Genomic DNA, 18,176 nt, shown 5'->3' on the forward strand with positions numbered 1-18,176 from the left:
ATATATATATATATATATATACAAAAGTCAAGGAATAAAAACTATTTCAAAAGCTCCTTAATCTTAAACATGTTTTTATTTGAAGAAAAACATGCAAAAAGTAATTAATTATAGAAATAAAATATCAGAGTTTTTAAGATAAATACAAATGTGCATAAATCTGTCTTCACATACAAGGTTATATATCACATTGCTATCTGGATGTTAATACAAAAATGAAAATAAATTTTGGGATTGTATATCGTTGCTACATAGTTTTTCCATGTGATTCAGCTGTCTTCACTCAACTAGAATATTTTCAACTCTGTCAAATAACTCTCAGTTACAAATCTTGAGCCATTATTATTCACATAACCACAAATGTCATGACATTTGAAAGAAAGACATAATTTTTTATTTTGAGACTTAACTCAGTATTTTGATATCCAGTGCCAAGTTAGAGTTGGCGACAGAGTTGCAGCTCAGATACTATAAAAATAATGTAATCACTGAAAAAATATATATAACCAAGTGCGCATGGAGGTAATTCTAATTACGTAAGCAATTAGGTAAACTTGTTATTTTAAAACTGATTCTGTTAAACATCATACCATTCGCTTTAAAATTTACATACCTACTTTCAATACGTGGCAGTAAGATTATGAAATATTTTAATTTGAGAATGTTTTGTTCCAGTATGTATTTGCCTTATAGCTGCTGTTAAACATAGATTTTAGATTTTATTTTGATGAACATTAGCGTCATTGGTTTCAAGTTCCCAATGAATAACCTAACCATTAGTTCACTGCATAGCTTATGGTGATTGTGTTACAGTGTTCTGTAACTTTGTGTCCCTGTCCAAATGTCCATGACGTATGAAATGTCTATGACAGGATTCCTCAGCTGGGTGGCCTAAATAAATATATTAGGTAATATTGATTTCTCTTAAAATCGCATACCTTATAAGTAAACAGAAATAGAAAGTTAAACAACGACCATGTTTTTCTTGAATACTTTAGTAGTGTCAAAGAAGAAAAGTGGTTGAATTAGGGGTGGAAACACGGTAGATAGAATTAATATCCATTAATAATCTGGTCTTATTCAAACTGTTGTGTGTCTTGCTGTCTATGTAGTTTAAAGGTGGCTCTTGATTAGATTTCATTCAACAGTTTATACAGCAGAATGTTGATCAATGTTCAACAAACAAACTATGTGTCACCCACAGATATAGAGTTACAGAAATACCCTACCTCCTCCTAGTCCAAGACCATATATCAGGTTGGCACAAAAATGATTGTAGTTTTTAATTCTATACTTTGAAACAACATAGGATCTTTTCTGTTTGGCTGCCAGCATTTCAAAAATTAAAGTTTATTGAAAATTTGGCACATTAATATACTTTTCCAAGCTAAGTTGCTGGTGTTATTTCACTTTTTCCAGAAAAATGTTTTTAAAAAGTTGTAGAGGTTTAAAGTTTGATCATTTTCACCCAATCAGAAAATAGGATTTGGAAGCTGTCATTTTGTGCGTGACAGCACATTTTGTTGTCAGCATCTTGAAAATAGCACGTATTGTCAATATTTGTACTCTACACACAGAAAACAAGTAAAAACACATCTTTTGTAGTTTGAAGCATTCAATATACATTTAATGTGATAGCATAAACTTAAAAGATTCATCCAAAAACGTTAATTAACTGTTATTTTTAACGCCCTCACTTAAGGCATCCCTTGGCTGGTGTACAAGGTTTATGAAATGTCACAATCTTACACTGAGACAGAGGACTCATAGTGCACAGAAATTACCTGCTGACATACATGTAATAGATGTGCAAAAGAGCCACATGTTCTTTTAAGGTTCAAATCAAGAATTTTATCATTGACCCGACTATAAGTCACAGCAACTTTTTTGATGTTGGAGAGCAAAGTTCAATTAGGAATCATGCCAATATAGTTATCCCATTAAGTCCATGCATTTTAGAAACCGTTGTTTATAATGTAAAATTTGGATCCTTGATATCGCTAGTTGACTTGTTTATTTTATTGAGACTTAATTGCCTCAATACTTTCCCTTTATTTTTTGATTTATGCCTTTCATTATTAGGACACTTTAGCAGCAACTGACACACAAAACCATGCAGTCGTATGTTCTGTGATTGGAAAAAAATGCAATAAACTGTTTGAAATTGTAAGGAAGTATATGAAACATTGTGACAAAAATTGGAAGAATAAATGAAAGAAGAATCGAGTTATACTAATCATCGCTTTCACCAAATAACTAGTAAAACACCTTGGTTGTGATGGTCTCGTTGTATAACCCTGATCCTCGTCTTCACTTGACTGATCTTCATTAACTGATGAAGCACTGGGGCTAACAATTCTTGCACAGGCGAAGTCATTACATAGCTCGTCATCTTCTGCACCATCCATGGAATTTGAGATCCCGCACTTCGAAAATGATTTCAGCCCATGAATCTATCACCCACTGGCAAACAGTCTTACGGTCAGGGCATTTTAAGTTCCCAGCCTTTGTCATTTCCTTGTCACCACTAATTATCCATTCGTTCCACTTGGCATACATGTTCACCTTAGAAGGCTTGTTCACCTACACATCGAGTGGCTGAAACACAGGAATCACACCTTGGTAGCTCCTTTAATCTATTTTTTATGCTGTCGATAAGATGAACCCTGAACATATTCCATATAGCCCCTGGGCTCTTGAACTACACATTGTTTAACCAGTTCATTAATACGGCTTCATCCTCCCACCCTTCTCCTGAACATACACCACTATGCCCTTTGGAAACTTCCCTTTTGGGAAAGTCTTTCTTTGAAAACAACAGCAGGGGTTTCATACCGTCAGCCATACAAGTTAAAATTGCAGTCAAGTGGGCCTTGTCGCTCCCCGTAGTTTTTACCGAAATTGTGTTTTTCCCTTTAATGTCAACTGTCCGAGTTCCAACCATATCAAAAACAAAGTGGGGTGTTTCATCCATATTACTGATTGCTTCCAAGGCAAGCTTGTGGCTCTTTTGTACATCTATTACATGTACGTAATTTCTGTGCACTATGAGTCCTCTGCCTCAGTGTAAGATTGTGACATTTCATAAACCTTGTACACCAGCCAAGGGATGCCTTAAAATCAGACATATCATGTTCTTTAGTCACTTGGAGAGCCTACAATCTAATGATGTTTCTCACAACAACAAGTCCGTTTGTGCATAGTTCAGTCACCCAATTTCTCAAAATAGTTTCCATCTCCTCATTGGGACCCAATCCTATCCTAATTTTCTTTAACATTTTGATGTCAACAGGTTTCATTTTCTCCTGTTACAAACACCAGTCCCTGACCATTTTTTCTGAGACCCCAAATTCTCATTCTGCAGCTTGATTTGAATGTGACTTCGTGCATTCAACAACTTTCAGCATGAAAGTAATATCATACAAATTCCTCTTTCTCTTCATGTTAACAAATAACATAGCGTCAAATTGAAGAAAGACAGGTATGATACAAAAACAAACAAGCATTAAACTCACTTTTTTAAAATTAATTGTTTATTTCATACTAACAGATGTAAAGAAATATCTAAAGAAATATCTAAAGATTATCTTCCATATACTTCTCAGCTTCAGAATTAGTGATTCGGGTTTTTATGGTTATTCCAAGTGTCGGAACTTCAGATGTAGCTTGTATCTAGAAAATATCTGAAGATTTTTTTATAGGATGCACTTATAAGTCGCACCACCAACCTTAGGTGAAAATTTTAGGGGGCAAAAGTATGACTTATAGCTGAGTATACATAGTAAGCAACACATCTTTTGTAGTTTGAAGCACTCAATATGCATCTAATGTGATAGCACGAGCTTAAAAGATTTATCTAAAATCATTATTTAGCTGTTATTTTTAGCACACCTCATAACCACCTCAATGACAAAAAGAAACAAGTAAACAACACGTCTTTTGTAGTTTTATGCATTTAATGTGATAGCTTGAACTTAAAAGATTTATCTAATAACAAAATAGCACATTACAAATTAAATATTTTTAAAATACAAACATTTTGTTGACCAGTTCATAAATTCACATGCTCAATTGTCTACACATGCTTTCTCACAGACAAAAGAGTTCTCATGTTCTGCTTGTTACTATGGAAACAGGCATGAATGTGTCTGGCTTATGATTGGCTAAAATTACCCCAAATTTTCAAACTTTAATTGCTAATAATTCTTTATTTACTGATTTATAGTGAAAATGATTTTCATATCAGTCATTAGCTTAATAAAAGTGTATCATTACACTGAATATGAAATCAATTTGAACAGGAATTGATGCTGGTAGCCAAATGGAGAAGCTAGAATAACTTTTATTAATCAGAATAACAACCGTTATTATTTGTTTACATGTTTTAAGGCCCCAGCCTATCTAATCAAGCAGATCTACAGGAAATTGCATTCTAGCCATGACCACATTGTCTAGTTTGTCCTTCTTTTGTAATTTTTAAGATGGTGGAACATATGAGGAAGATTTTACTGATGTTTCTGGCAAGTCGATCGACTGTACAAAGGCTCCCACATTGGTTCACTGAAAGTTTCAGCTCCTGTACAGTGTTTATGAATCACCTCTGTTCATTTTATTAAAGGAGATTTGTATAATTGTAATCAATAGATTCTGCAAATTCGGTCAATAAATCATTAATATGCTCAATATATTTTATGCTAATGCAGCCAATAGATTATGTTAATATGGGTAATGGATTCTGCACTGCTCCATTTTAGAACAACCGCATAATTAGCTGCTGCTGTTGTTTAACCTCAACTCTGCTCTAGTCGAGTAAACCTAGTATCAAAGACATTCTAGTCGTGGTTATCTTGCCTTTTTTCCTAAGGTACAGGGATCCCAGAACCACATTATCTAATGTGTCATTTCCTAAGACAGTGCACAATGAGCTGGAGATTTGATTGCTACTTCTAGCAGCTTGTGTGAACACGTAGAGGGTCACTCGTTGACAGCTCGCTGTAGTTGTTGGTTTTTGGTGCTGGTGGCGGTGGCAGCGGCCTTTTATTTCTTTTCTAAACAATAAATCTATTTTACTCTCTATCTCTCTCCCCTTGGGGACATTCTATTCTTTTTTATTTTTTGTTAATTATGCGTGTTTTAATGTTGTTAAACCTGATAAAAGAAAGGTATATGTTGGTTGCTATTTATGCTCTCTCTCTCTCTCACACACATTATTATGACAGTGATGCTACTACAACAACCACATACAATGCACCTTCATTTAGTGTCACTAATGATTTCCTTCATGATTTTCACAGCTGCTATGGTCCATTACTACTATTATTTTTTATTGGGACTGCTACCTCCACTAATATTAATACTATACCACTAAGAACCACCACTATTGACTATCTCACCACCGTTCTTTTGATATTGTAACTGTCTCGTCCTACTTACTACTCCTACTATCATCACCACTACTATTTTGTATGGTCTGCAAGGTTATAGTTAAACTAGAGCCTGTTGAATTAGTTGACAAATGTTTTTATGTGTTGAAAAAAAATGTTAGAAATATATTTTGTGACCAAAAGTTTACATATTTAACAAAATAGAATGAAGGGGAAATACTTTATGGGCATGGATTTAGATGTTTGCTGTCGAGAGCTATTAAGACTGGAACATATTCGTAGTGGTCGCCTGTTTACATAAATTAATTTGGGGAAATTTATTTATATTGAAATTATCTCCCCTTCTCTTTGAAGGTTGCCAGCAGTTGTCACCTGTTTTTTGCACTAGGTTTTTGCTTTCTTTCTCCAGCTAAGAGAGAATTTTCAAATAATTGCTAAGTTTTTTATGTAAGCCATCTATTTCAGCACAAACAAACAAATACATGCATACACAGCTATGGCTAGGTGGTTAGGAAACTCACTTTAGGACCATGTGGTTTGAGGTTCAGTCCCACTGAGCAGCACCTTGGGCAAATATCTTCTACTATATAACCCTGGGCCAATCATTACCTTGTGAGTGAATCTTGTACAGGGAAACGGTTTGAAAGCCTACTCTGTATGTGCGAGTGTGTGTGTCCTCCCCACTGTTTGACAGATTGTGTTGGTTTGTCTACGTTTCCATAAATTGATAGTTTGTTGAAAAAGACTAATGGTACCAAACTTCAAAAAATAAGTACTGGGGGTGATTTCCAAATATTTATATAGCACTCAATACAAATTTGTAAAGAAATGTATATAGATTTGAAGGCGCAGGAGTGGCTGTGTGGTAAATAGCTTGCTTACCAACCATATGGTTCTGGGTTCAGTCCCACTGCGTGGCACCTTGGGCAAGTGTCTTCTACTATAGCCTCGGGCCGACCAAAGCCTTGTGAGTGGATTTGGTAGACGGAAACTGAAAGAAGACCGTCGTATATATGTATATATATATATATATTTATGTATATGTGTTTGTGTGTCTGTGTTTGTCCCCCACCGTCGCTTGACAACTGATGCTGGTGTGTTTACGTCCCCGTAACTTAGCGGTTCGGCAAAAGAGACCGATAGAATAAGTCCTGGGGTCGATTTGTTCGACTTAAAGGTGGTGCTCAAATGACTGAATGACTAAAACAGTGTAAATTCCATAGTTCACTCATTGAGGTTACTACAAGTTTCTTGGCATAAAAGAAAGTGTTTAAATATGGTTTGGAAAGTAAATAAACTATTTCTGTTTTATTAAGGGGTGTAACTCCTGTGTGACAGAAATTAATTCTTTTCAATTGATACAGCAATGAATCTAAAATGTTAATAGCAAAATGATAACAAAAAACGGAAATACTAAAAAATTTACTGGATTGCGAACTAATATAAACATAAGAGTAAACAATTACATCATCATTTAGTTAAGGTGGAGGTGAACATATATTTTTTTGCTTCGTTGTTGAATGTGTGCAGATGGCAAAGTTGACTTAAATATTGACATGTATTCACTCTTTACCAACTATTGACTGAATATTCTCTGGATGAAGGGAACTACATTCTTTAAAAGAAATACATGTTTTTAATACATCTAACAGTATATATTTTGTAAACCATTTGCAGACTATTCTTAAAAACTCAAGAGGCATATTTCAACAGTGTTTGGAAAACATTTTCAAAAATATTCCAGGAGTGTTGAGGCAGTAAAGTGCAACTTAGTTGAAATATTCTCAAAATTTAGTGCCTCAAATAATACTCTAGTCTTTGATAAGGGTGCTGAATTTGTCACCTTAAAACAATTCCTTAATTCAGTTCTTAGCTTGAAATAAAAATTATTGCGACATTATTCACCCCGAATTGAATGGTGCTACAGAAATCTAAGAGTTTGCTAAACGTTCACTCTAGAATGCAAAAGTGGGGATGAGGCACACACTATAAGATTTACTGCATTTTTAACTTTGAGAAAAAATGTAATTTTTACAGTCTGTTTACTACCTTACAAAAACTATATCAGCTAAGCAAATGACCTTCTCGGAATGCATTAAAAACACTGTAACATAATCTGAACACTATTTCAGAAAATCATCACCGTTCTCTTTCAACATATAAAGACTAATCTAGCTGACACAAAATGAATAAAGTAAGGTAAATTCGCCTCTTCAGTTATCCAGAATTACATTTGAGAAAAGACTCATACACTTCAAAATCCATCCTTAAACATAAGATCAGAAATTCAACAAAAATTTTAAATATCTAGATCAAATTAAAAGAGGATCATGATATGAAATTAATGAAACTCGACTAAATCTAAAAACTCAGCATAAAATATTATCTATAGCCTCTTCACAAACTGCTGGAGTGGCTCTCTTCATGATATATTATGCATCATGCAGTTAAAGAGAAGAAATTATTGAAATTAGTCATTACTCATTTTGTCCCATTTAAGACATGTTTTGAAACTTGAAAATGATCAAATTAGACATTGGTGTGGGGAGAAAAATTCACTTGGAATCCAGCAGAGAAAAGAATATTGATTGTTAAACATCAAAAACTATCCTGGTATTTTATTAGCAACCTCAAATATTTTCTCTTACTATGATCACTCCGTTTCCTTTCCCTCTCTCTCTGTTATTTTATCAATAAGTGTCATTATAAAATTTCCCCTCTCCCTCTCTATTCCCTTTCTCTAAATCATCATACTGTTCCATTTAAGTTTTTCCTGCTTCCTTGCTAACTCTCTCCTTCTTACACAACACACTTCGAGTCCCAATCTTTTTTTTCTCTCCTTGACACCCTCCTCCCATATTTTCCCTCTCCATTCTAAGTCTTATCTCTCCATTCCTTTCAAAGCTCAAAATGTTCCGCACATGCGCACATACACACTCGGTTCACTGTTCATTCAGTTTTTTCTGCTCAAATCTACCAACTCCCCATATCATTAGATTCCGACATAGAGTCTGCCATTTTCTATATAAATGTGCACGCACACATACGTATGTTCAATGCTACATAAGCACAGTTAACTTATAAGAGGAGACACTTGAAAATATCAAGCAACTTTTCAAGAGTCTCTTCATATGAGTATTTGGGCATGTGTGTGTGAATTATATATATGTATTAATTTCATTCTCGAGCACAATCGCTTTTCACAAAAAAGGAATTTGGGTTTGTGTGTGTAGTAATTGTTTCGTTTACTATACAACACCAAACATAAGAAAAATTATCTATGCATTTGCTGAAGAAATCAAATGAGACTATAATGCGTGTCCAGAGTTATGTTACAGCCTGCCTAATATCACATACCGCTGGCAGAAACGTTAGCACGCCGGGCGAAATGCTTAGCGGTATTTCGTCTGCCGTTACGTTCTGAGTTCAAATTCCGCCGCGGTCAACTTTGCCTTTCATCCTTTCGGGGTCGATAAATTAAGTACCAGTTACGCATTGGGGTCGATGTAATCGACTTAATCCTTTTTTCTGTCCTTGTTTGTCCCCTCTATGTTTAGCCCTTTGTGGGCAATAAAGAAATAAGAAACATTAGCACGCCGGGTATTTCGTCTGTCTTTGTGTTCTGATTTAAATTCCGCCGAGGTCAACTTTGCCTTTCATCCTTTCGGAGTCGATAAATTAAGTACCAGTTGCATACTAGGGTCAATTTAATCGACTGGCCCCTCCCCAACAATTTCGAGCCTTGTACCTAAAGTAGAAAATATCACATACCGCGACTCCATCTCTTGCTTTATTGAGGTGCCAATGTCAAATTCATTTTAAAATTTAGAGTTGTCTTCCCTGTTTTATGTAGATTTCGACCGTGATCCAATGTTACTATCTCCTGAATAGAGATAGAATTTTCAGAGTACAGAGGTTGAGTAGATAGTAGGGATGGCATTGGACCGCATTGGAGTACAGAGTAAAAGGGCAATTAGACGGTGGTGATAGAGACTGGAAGCTATAACCACAAGTGTGGTTAAGTAGTAGCGATAGTATTAACCCTTTTTCATTCAAACTGCTCTGTCAAATAAAATGTTTATTCACATTGTTTTGGATTAATCATGCATCATCTCATAGTTTCAATATTTTGGTGATATGATTGTTTATTTTAAAATGACATTGTAGGGTTGGTGTGAGAGGCTGGATATGGCAGAATATTTGGGCCGGATATGACCTGTTTAAATGTGAAAGGGGTGAGGCATACTAGAGTACAGTGGTTGCTCAGTGGTGGGGATAAAGTCTGTTTTCTGGACTCCTGAGTGGTTAAAGTTTTAGAGAGTAATATATCTCATCCTGAAATTATTTCGGGGTTTATATAACCCATGAAAATTGATTTGTAAATATCTCTTAAATCTTTAGCATTTAAACTGACCATATCTGGCACAGATATTCCAGTCTTTCACATCTACCCTACAATGTCACCCTAAAAATAAACAATCGCATCATCGGAATCTTAAAGTTATAATTAATTCAAAACAATGTGAGCAAATAAGCATCACACATGACAGAGTAATCTGAATGTTAAAGGGTTAAACTTCCTCGTAAACAATAAAGTCCCTCAAGAAGCCAATATTAAGCTGAAAATCCCCCGATTCTACACCACACTACCACTGCATGCACCATCCTTGCCAGATGCAGTTGTTGTTGCCATCAAATGCAGCTGTTGTCATTTTCACAACCTCCACCACCACCATCATTGTACTACCAACATTACATCTTCTACTACCACTACCACCACTGTACAACTACCACTTGTATATCCTGTACTACCATGCCATCATAACCTCAACCACTTTCACCACTACTATCTCATACCATATCTTCATCACCTCTATTACCACCTCATTATATCTCACCAACAACCAATATTACCACACTTCTACTACCCACTTTCACTACCACCTTACTCACTCCTCTGCCTTTCTTTAAATCAGTTTTGTTTTTCTACGACTGACACCATCAAGTAATATGTTGTTGGCAGAATGCTGGGAGAGAATGTGTGTATGTAATGCTATTCAGTATTAATGAATGTCTTCAAACATTATTAAACACCTGGGGGTGGGGGATAATAATGAAGCCTTTAATTCTGTTCTTTTCTCATCACCAAAAACACCTTCCCATAATGCACTGCACATTCCTGCTACTTTACTATGCAAATAAAATAGGAATATGTTTGTATTAGGCACACACACACACACACACAAGCATGGCTGTGCGTTTACAAAGTTTTCCTCCCAATCATGTAGTTTCAGGTTTAATTCCACTGTGTGGATTCTTGGGCTGGTACATCTTCTACAATAGACTCTGGCTCACCAATGCATTGTGAGTGGGTTCTTATATGGAAATTGTATGCATATGCAAACCTATGCACACTCGCACACAATTATATGCTAGGCCAATAATTCCCAAACCTTGCGCCATGGCAAACTGGTGCGCTGCAAGATGTAATTAGGTGCACCTTGGAAAAGTAAGATTATACAAACCGAAATTCACTAGAATTCATATATAAATATCAAAGTGGCAAAAAACTAAATTCTAAGAGTTGGTTGTGTCATTCAATTCATGTAGGCTACTTATGGTATGAACATATTCAGTGCACGACTATCATCATCATCATCATTTAACGTCTGCCTTCCATGGACGATTTCACTGAGGACTGGCTAACCAGAAGGCTGCACCAGATGCCCTTCCTAACACCAACCACTCCGAGAGTGTAATGGGTGCTTTTACGTGTCACTGGTATGAGGGCCAGTCAGGTGGTACTGGCAACGGCCATGCTCAAAATGGTGTTTTTTATGTGCTACCTGCACAGGAGCCAGTCCAGCGGCACTGGCAATGACCGCCCTCAAATGTTTTTTCACGTGCCAGTAAGGCGACGCAGGTAACGATCACACTCAAATGGTGCTATTTACATGTCACTGGCACGGAAGCCAGACAGCTGCTCTAGCAATGATCACGCTTGGATGGTGCTCTTAGCGCTCTACTGGCACAGGTGCCAGTCATCGAATTTGGTTCAATTACGATTTCACTTGCCCCGACAGGTTTTTACAAGCCGAATTTAGTGTCCAACGAAGGAGGGTTGGCATGGGTGCCAGTCGTCGAATTTGGATCGATTTCATTTGCCTCAACAGGTCTCCGCAAACAGAGTTTAGTGTCCAATGAAGGAAAGGTACACATAAGTGGGCTGGCTACACCCCTGGCAGAGGCCTCGGATTATGGTCTCACTTGGCTTGCCGGGTCTTCTCACGTACTGCATATTTCCAAAGGTTTTGGTCAGAAGTCATTGCCTCGGTGAGGCCTAATGTTCAAAGGTCATCCTTCACCACCTCATCCCAGGTCTTCCTGGGTCTACTTTTTCCACAGGTTCCCTCAACCGCTCGGGTGTGGCACATTTTCACACAGCTATCCTCATCCATTCTTGCCACATGACCATACCAGCGCAATCGTCTCTCTTGCACACCACAACTACGTTTTAGTTTATTTCAGTCATAGCCTCAGCAGTTTTCATTTCAATATTAAATGTGAAAAATAAACTTTTTAACTAAAATATACAATGTTGGACTAAATTTTTTAATACATTCTCATGTATTGCAGTTGTATTCCAGTTTTTTTTTCGTTGATATAGTGGCGAGAATTTTCACCTTTACAATTAATTTTGAAAGACTTCTCAAGAGAGTCCGATAATATGTAATACACTGCCACTTTTCATAGCTCACTGGCCACTTGTCTCAGTCTCAGTTTGATTCTATTAGAAATCTGTGCTCTTTGTGCAAGACAATTCATATTAACAGGCTAAATTACCCATAAAATGGAAAAGTTTATTAACAGGAAATATAACTGTGACGATTATGAATCTGAAAGTGAACGTTTGTCAAAAGCAAATAAGTGTAGTGATAATAATGCGAAAGCTCGATCCAATCATAAATATTGCAATAGCTATTTAAAATTTGGGTTTCATTGGACTGGCAATGAGCATCAACTTCTGCTGTGAGTTGTTTGTGGTAAAAAGATGCCTAATGAAGGCATGTTGTCCAGCAAGTTGAAAAGACAGTTTACTACTAAACTCTCTTTTTGTGGAGAAATGGGTTGATAAGGTAATCGAGGTAGTCAAAGTCTGTGATAGAATACTTAAGATTAGATTAGTGCTGCAACATGGGTCAGCAACTATTATCTCCGCTTATGCCCCTCAGCCAGAGTACCTTGTTGACGAATGACGGGGACCTTCTGTTTGTGGCTGGCGACTTCAATGAACATGTTGGACAACATGCAGGGGGTTTCCATGGTGTACGTGGAGGCTATGGTTTTGGCTCCCACAATGAGGAGGGAACCAGGTTGTTGGAGTTCTGTGATGCAAATGATCTTATGGTTTGTAATATTAACTTCAGGAAACCTGTCAGTCACCTATTCACCTACCGATCTGGTGGACACACTAGTCAAATTGATTTCCTCCTCTCCAGGAACCGGGAAAGCTGGCTATTTATAAATGCCAAAACCTTCCCAGCTGAAGAATGCACCCCACAAGTTAGCAACTTCAAAATCAGGGCTAAATGGATGCCCAGAAGATGACCAGCATGGAGAAGAAGGGTCTAGAAGCTTAAAGACACTGCAAATGGACAGAGATTTAGAGACGTATTACTTGAAGCTTTTGATGAAATAGAGGGGGATATAGTATCACATGATGTGGAAGACAACCTGTTCAGGGCTACTGACCAGATCTGTGGATGGTGCAAGTCCCCTCTCAACCCAAAGTAACATGGTGGTGAAACAATGTAGTTGACAGGACCATTAGGGAAAAGAAACAAGCATGGAAGCACTGAAAGAATAGTAGTTGTAGTAGGGAATTGTATCAGATTGCCAGAAGGGAAGCTAGGAGACAGGTTTACTTAGCCAGAGGGGAAGCAGATAAGAAAAAATTTACCAATGTTCTGCATCGTGAGGACCAGAATCTTGAAGTGCTTCATGTTGCAAGACTGTGTGAGAGAGAATCTTGATGTCATCGGAGAGAAATGCATCCGCATGGATGATGGATCACTTGCATTTAATGAGGCTGCAAAGAAAGAGACTTGGAGACTCCACATTGACAAATTGCTAAATGAAGAGAATGACTGGGAGAAAGAGAGTCTGCCAAATGTCAACCCAACAGAGGGACCAGCTATTTGAATTGACAGTACCTTGGTAAATAAAGCAATTAAGGGTATGAAGACGGAGAGACTCTGGCCTATCAGGATTCACTGCAGTGATGCTTAAAATATCTGGCGGTGAAGGTCATAGTCTAGTTACCCATATAGTTAATCAGGTGATACATGAAGGAGTCATACCCAATGACTGGTGTAGCCGCACCATAGTCAACTGCTACAAAGGTGAAGGTGATGCACTAGATACGAATAATTACAGAGGTATCAAGTTTTGGATCAGGTGATGAAAGTCATGGATAGAATCATAGCCCAACTAATTAAGGAGAGAGTCAGTTTAGGCGAGATGCAGTTTGGGTTTGTGCCAAGGAAAAGCAACACTGATGCTATATTTCTGGTAAGACAGCTGCAGGAGAAATGCCTAGCCAAAGATGTACCTGGCTTTCGTTGACATGGGAAAAAGCCTTTGACAATGGTATATATACATTAAATATGATAAACTGATGATGTTTATTATTTAATGTTGTTTCAACTGCGTCTTTCTATATATATGTGTGTGTGTGTGATAATTTACCAAGTAATTCTTATTGCACCATTTATAAACTGTTGCATTGTTCCACAAGTTCACTTGTCTGATGATTGATTACATTAAATTCAAATTTGTGAGGATTTTCAGCTTCAGTAAAAACAATGTATGTGTGTGTGCATGGTATTTAAATAGTTGTTGTGGCTTTTCAACTTCAGTAGGATGTGTGTTCCTTCTGCTACACAGAGGTATATTTCTTTAATCTATTCATACCTAACTTTGATCTCTCAAGGACCATCTATTTGTTGCTGAAATCAATGTTGTCTTTCACTTTCTATTTTTGGTTTCCTAATTTTGTGATATTTGTTATGTCAGTATGCTTGAATGATGGCTTGTAACTATAAAATCTTTGCTTATAGTGGTTTTGGCTTCATATACAACTGACTTAAACTGCTTGCCTGATCTGGTGAGTAGGATTCTGGATTTCAGCAAAAAGGGTCTTGAACAGTCTGTTTGGGGTGCGGTGGGGTGTTGTGGGGATGGGGTTTCAGACTGCGATGATAGCCAGTCTATTAAAGATTATTTTACATCTATTACCTTCATAGAAAAGCTTATTTTGTAGGACCAGAAACTTTTTCTGCATTAGTTGTAACATTTAAAAAGAAGGCATGGTGAACCATATTAATAATTTTCTAGATTTAATTTAAGAGTACATTCATACATATACATGTGTGTGTGTTTGGGGGCACACACACATGATGGTATATTAGGAGCTTTCTGATTGTTTTTTTTTTCTTTTTCAAGCTGTGCTCTTATTGTTGCTACTGTATGTTTGTTTATATGTTGTTGCTTTATTTTTGTTTACATATACATAAACAATTAAAATAAACTTTTACATCAATATCCTAACATTGTTATTGTTGTCTATTCCAGCTGAACCAGGCCAACAATGAAGAAGTTATAGATATTGATGAAACACATGACAATTTGGTAATTATTTACTTTTATTTCTTTTACTCTTTTAGGGTTTGGGCAGCACTCATGATTCTTGTTTACTGCACCTCCCTCAGTGGGATGAGTCAGGTGGGGATTGGATTTAAACTAACCGTGACTCAGAGATTAATGCAGTATATATAAAGTGGTTGGTGTCAGGAAGGGCATCCAGCCTTATGAAACCTAACCGAAACTAAAACAAGCAAGTGAGATATGATCCTCTGGCCCATTCAGGTGAGCAGAACCACCAAGTATATGCTGACTTTGACTGTGGTAACCTGTCCAATCCACGCTAGCATGGAAAATGGACACTCAACAATGGTGATGATGTAGCTCAATCAGAAAAGGAGGGGAAGAAGGTGAATAATGCCATGACATTTAGCAGAGTCTCAAAGACTACAAAGAGAAAGGTTGCTGCTTTGTTTAACTTGAAATAAATTCTGATTGTACAGAATTACAATCACACACACTCTGGCCATGATCAATACCAGTCTGTCTTGAGTTTTTATATTCATTAAGTTGGGCCTTATCTCATATTCCCAGGCTGCTGCAACTTTAACCTCCAGCTACTGTTGGTACTTATTTCAGCTGGGTGCAGTATAAGATGAAGTGAATTGCTTCCCTGGGAATAGAACCTGTGACTTCAAGATTATGAGTTGAACAGTTTAATCACTAGGATACACAGCTTAACTCGCACGTGCATCAGGTGTGTATTTTGTATAAATGTGCGCTTATGTATGAGTATATGATATATGTATGATTATATTCAGTGCATATCATTTTTGGTCATGCCCAGGAAAGTGCTAGAAGGGAACATTCTACTACAGGAAACAAACGATTTTATTCTCTCCTTAGTTTTCTGTATTTTGTTCTCTGTAAAAATGCTCTGTATAAGTATATAGATATATTCACCAATCCAAGAAAAGACTGAATGCAGTCTTTTCTTGGATCTGTGAATCCTCATATGTGGAAAGTTACACTGAGGAGATTCTTGCCCACAACAATGGATTTTTGTAATTCTTTTATGGGTGGGAGTCGAAGCAATTGTATGTAATTTGTATTTAATATTTATTTATTATATTATGTTATATTATCGTAAAGGAATATATAATGTGGTATTGTGCTGGTGAATTTTAGATTTTAGCTTTTGAATTGACAATTATGTATATCTCCATTTTCTATTCATTTTTATAAATTTAATATATACCCATGTAATTTGTAAGGTTTTCTCTGCAAAATTGGGTGTTTAATAGTGGAGCCAGTGGAAGATTGGATGTTTTCATCCCTATTTTCCTTGGATTATATATATATAGGCATGTAAAAAGCACCATTCAAATGGGGTCGATGTCAGTACCACTTGACTGGCCCTCATGCTAGTGGCACATAAAAAGCACCCACTACACTCTCAGAGTGGTTGGTGTTAGGAAGGGCATCCAGCTGTAGAAACCTTGCCAGATCAGATTGGAGCCTGGTGCAGCCTTCTGGCTTGCCAGTCCTCAGTCAAATCGTCCAACCCATGCCAGCATAGAAAGCCGATGTTAAATGATGGTGATGGTGATATTTATATATTAACAGAAGAGATTTACACAGTGTACAAAGATACAGAAAGCTAAGGGGAGAATAAAGTCATTTGTTTTCTGTAGTAAAAGCTGCATGTAGAGATCCCTAGGTGGGCCCAAGAATTGTTTATCCATGAGTGTAATCTATTGGTAGTGCTCAGCCAAGCAGAAGCTATAGAGTAAGCAGATGAGATCCAAAGATGCTCAATATAGAAAACAGTTGCACTCATATAATTTGAACTTATACTCTGAAATCTTTAATGAGGATTAAGTCTGTGGGATAAAGAGTGGCTATAAGAGGAATCCAGGGGAACAGATATGGAGATAATGAGCAAAGAAAACAAACAAAACCACATGGGCTAGATATATAAAATATACATACATATATACATGTAAATAGAGAGAGACAAATACTGAAGATATTCAGATGATGAACATTCATATATAAAAATATAGATATTCATATATTAGCAGAGCAGATTTACACTGAGTGCAAAGATGTAGAAAACCATGAAGACAATAAAGTCATTTGTTTTGTGTAATATATATATATATTTGCATACACATATATATTATATGGATATGCATAATATATATACATACATGTGTACACATTCACACATGCATGCTTAAGAAAATGAAGAAAATGGGTAAAAATTTACATACAGCTGTTTCTATTTAAAGACATTCAAATTCATACATATGTGTATGTTTATTTACATATATACACACGCACATGTATACATGCATACATACATACATATATACACACATACACATACATAGCTGTATATATGCACATGTGCATATATATATATATATATATATGCACATGTGCATATATACAGCTATGTATGTATGTGTGTATATATATGTATGTATGTATGTATGTATAAATATATAATTTAGAGAAAAGTTCATGAACTCGTCAATAAAAATCCACAGTCACAAATAGAAAAAATTAATAAGTAAATACACTAAAAAGAAGTATAATGAAATACAAAGTAAAAATCATAAAATAAAACGACTACACATGTTTCATAGCCAAATTTTCAAATAAAAAATAAAATATAATTAATTCAATCGAAAATCAATTCTACTCAAAATATTAGTTATGAAACACGTGTAGTTGTTTTATTATTATTATTTCATGATTTTTACTTTGTATTTTATTATACTTCTTTTTAGTGTAATTACTTATTAATTTTTTCTATTTGTGACTGTGGATTTCCATGGATGAGTTCATGAACTTTGGTTCTTTTCTCTAAATTATATATTGATATATTATATACTGTGAAACTTAATTTAATTTTAATTCTTGATAAATTGAATTTGAGTTTTTACCTGTAAATTTAGATTTTTATCCCTAATATTATTATTATTTTTATTATGTATATATATATATATATATGTGTGTGTGTGTGTGTATGTATGTATGTATGTATATATATATATATATATTTTTTTTACTTGTTTCAGTCTTTTGACTGTGGCCATGCTGGAGCACCGCCTTTAGTCAAGCAAATCAACCCCAGGATTT

General features: G+C 36.0%; 1 protein-coding gene across 4 annotated transcripts in view; it reads left to right on the top strand.

The window, feature by feature from the left end:
* LOC106882728 (uncharacterized) overlaps positions 1 to 18,176 on the top strand; it is a 176,770-nt gene that overhangs the window by 89,287 nt on the left and 69,307 nt on the right. For all 4 annotated transcript variants that reach the window (XM_052967298.1, XM_052967300.1, XM_052967297.1 and 1 more), the window contains one exon: positions 15,018 to 15,074. In XM_052967298.1, coding sequence (XP_052823258.1) covers positions 15,018 to 15,074 — 57 coding nt within the window. The remainder of the gene's footprint in view (positions 1 to 15,017; positions 15,075 to 18,176) is intronic.

This window comes from Octopus bimaculoides, chromosome 4 (genome assembly GCF_001194135.2).
Source record: "Octopus bimaculoides isolate UCB-OBI-ISO-001 chromosome 4, ASM119413v2, whole genome shotgun sequence".
In the NCBI taxonomy this organism is placed as follows: domain Eukaryota; kingdom Metazoa; phylum Mollusca; class Cephalopoda; order Octopoda; family Octopodidae; genus Octopus; species Octopus bimaculoides.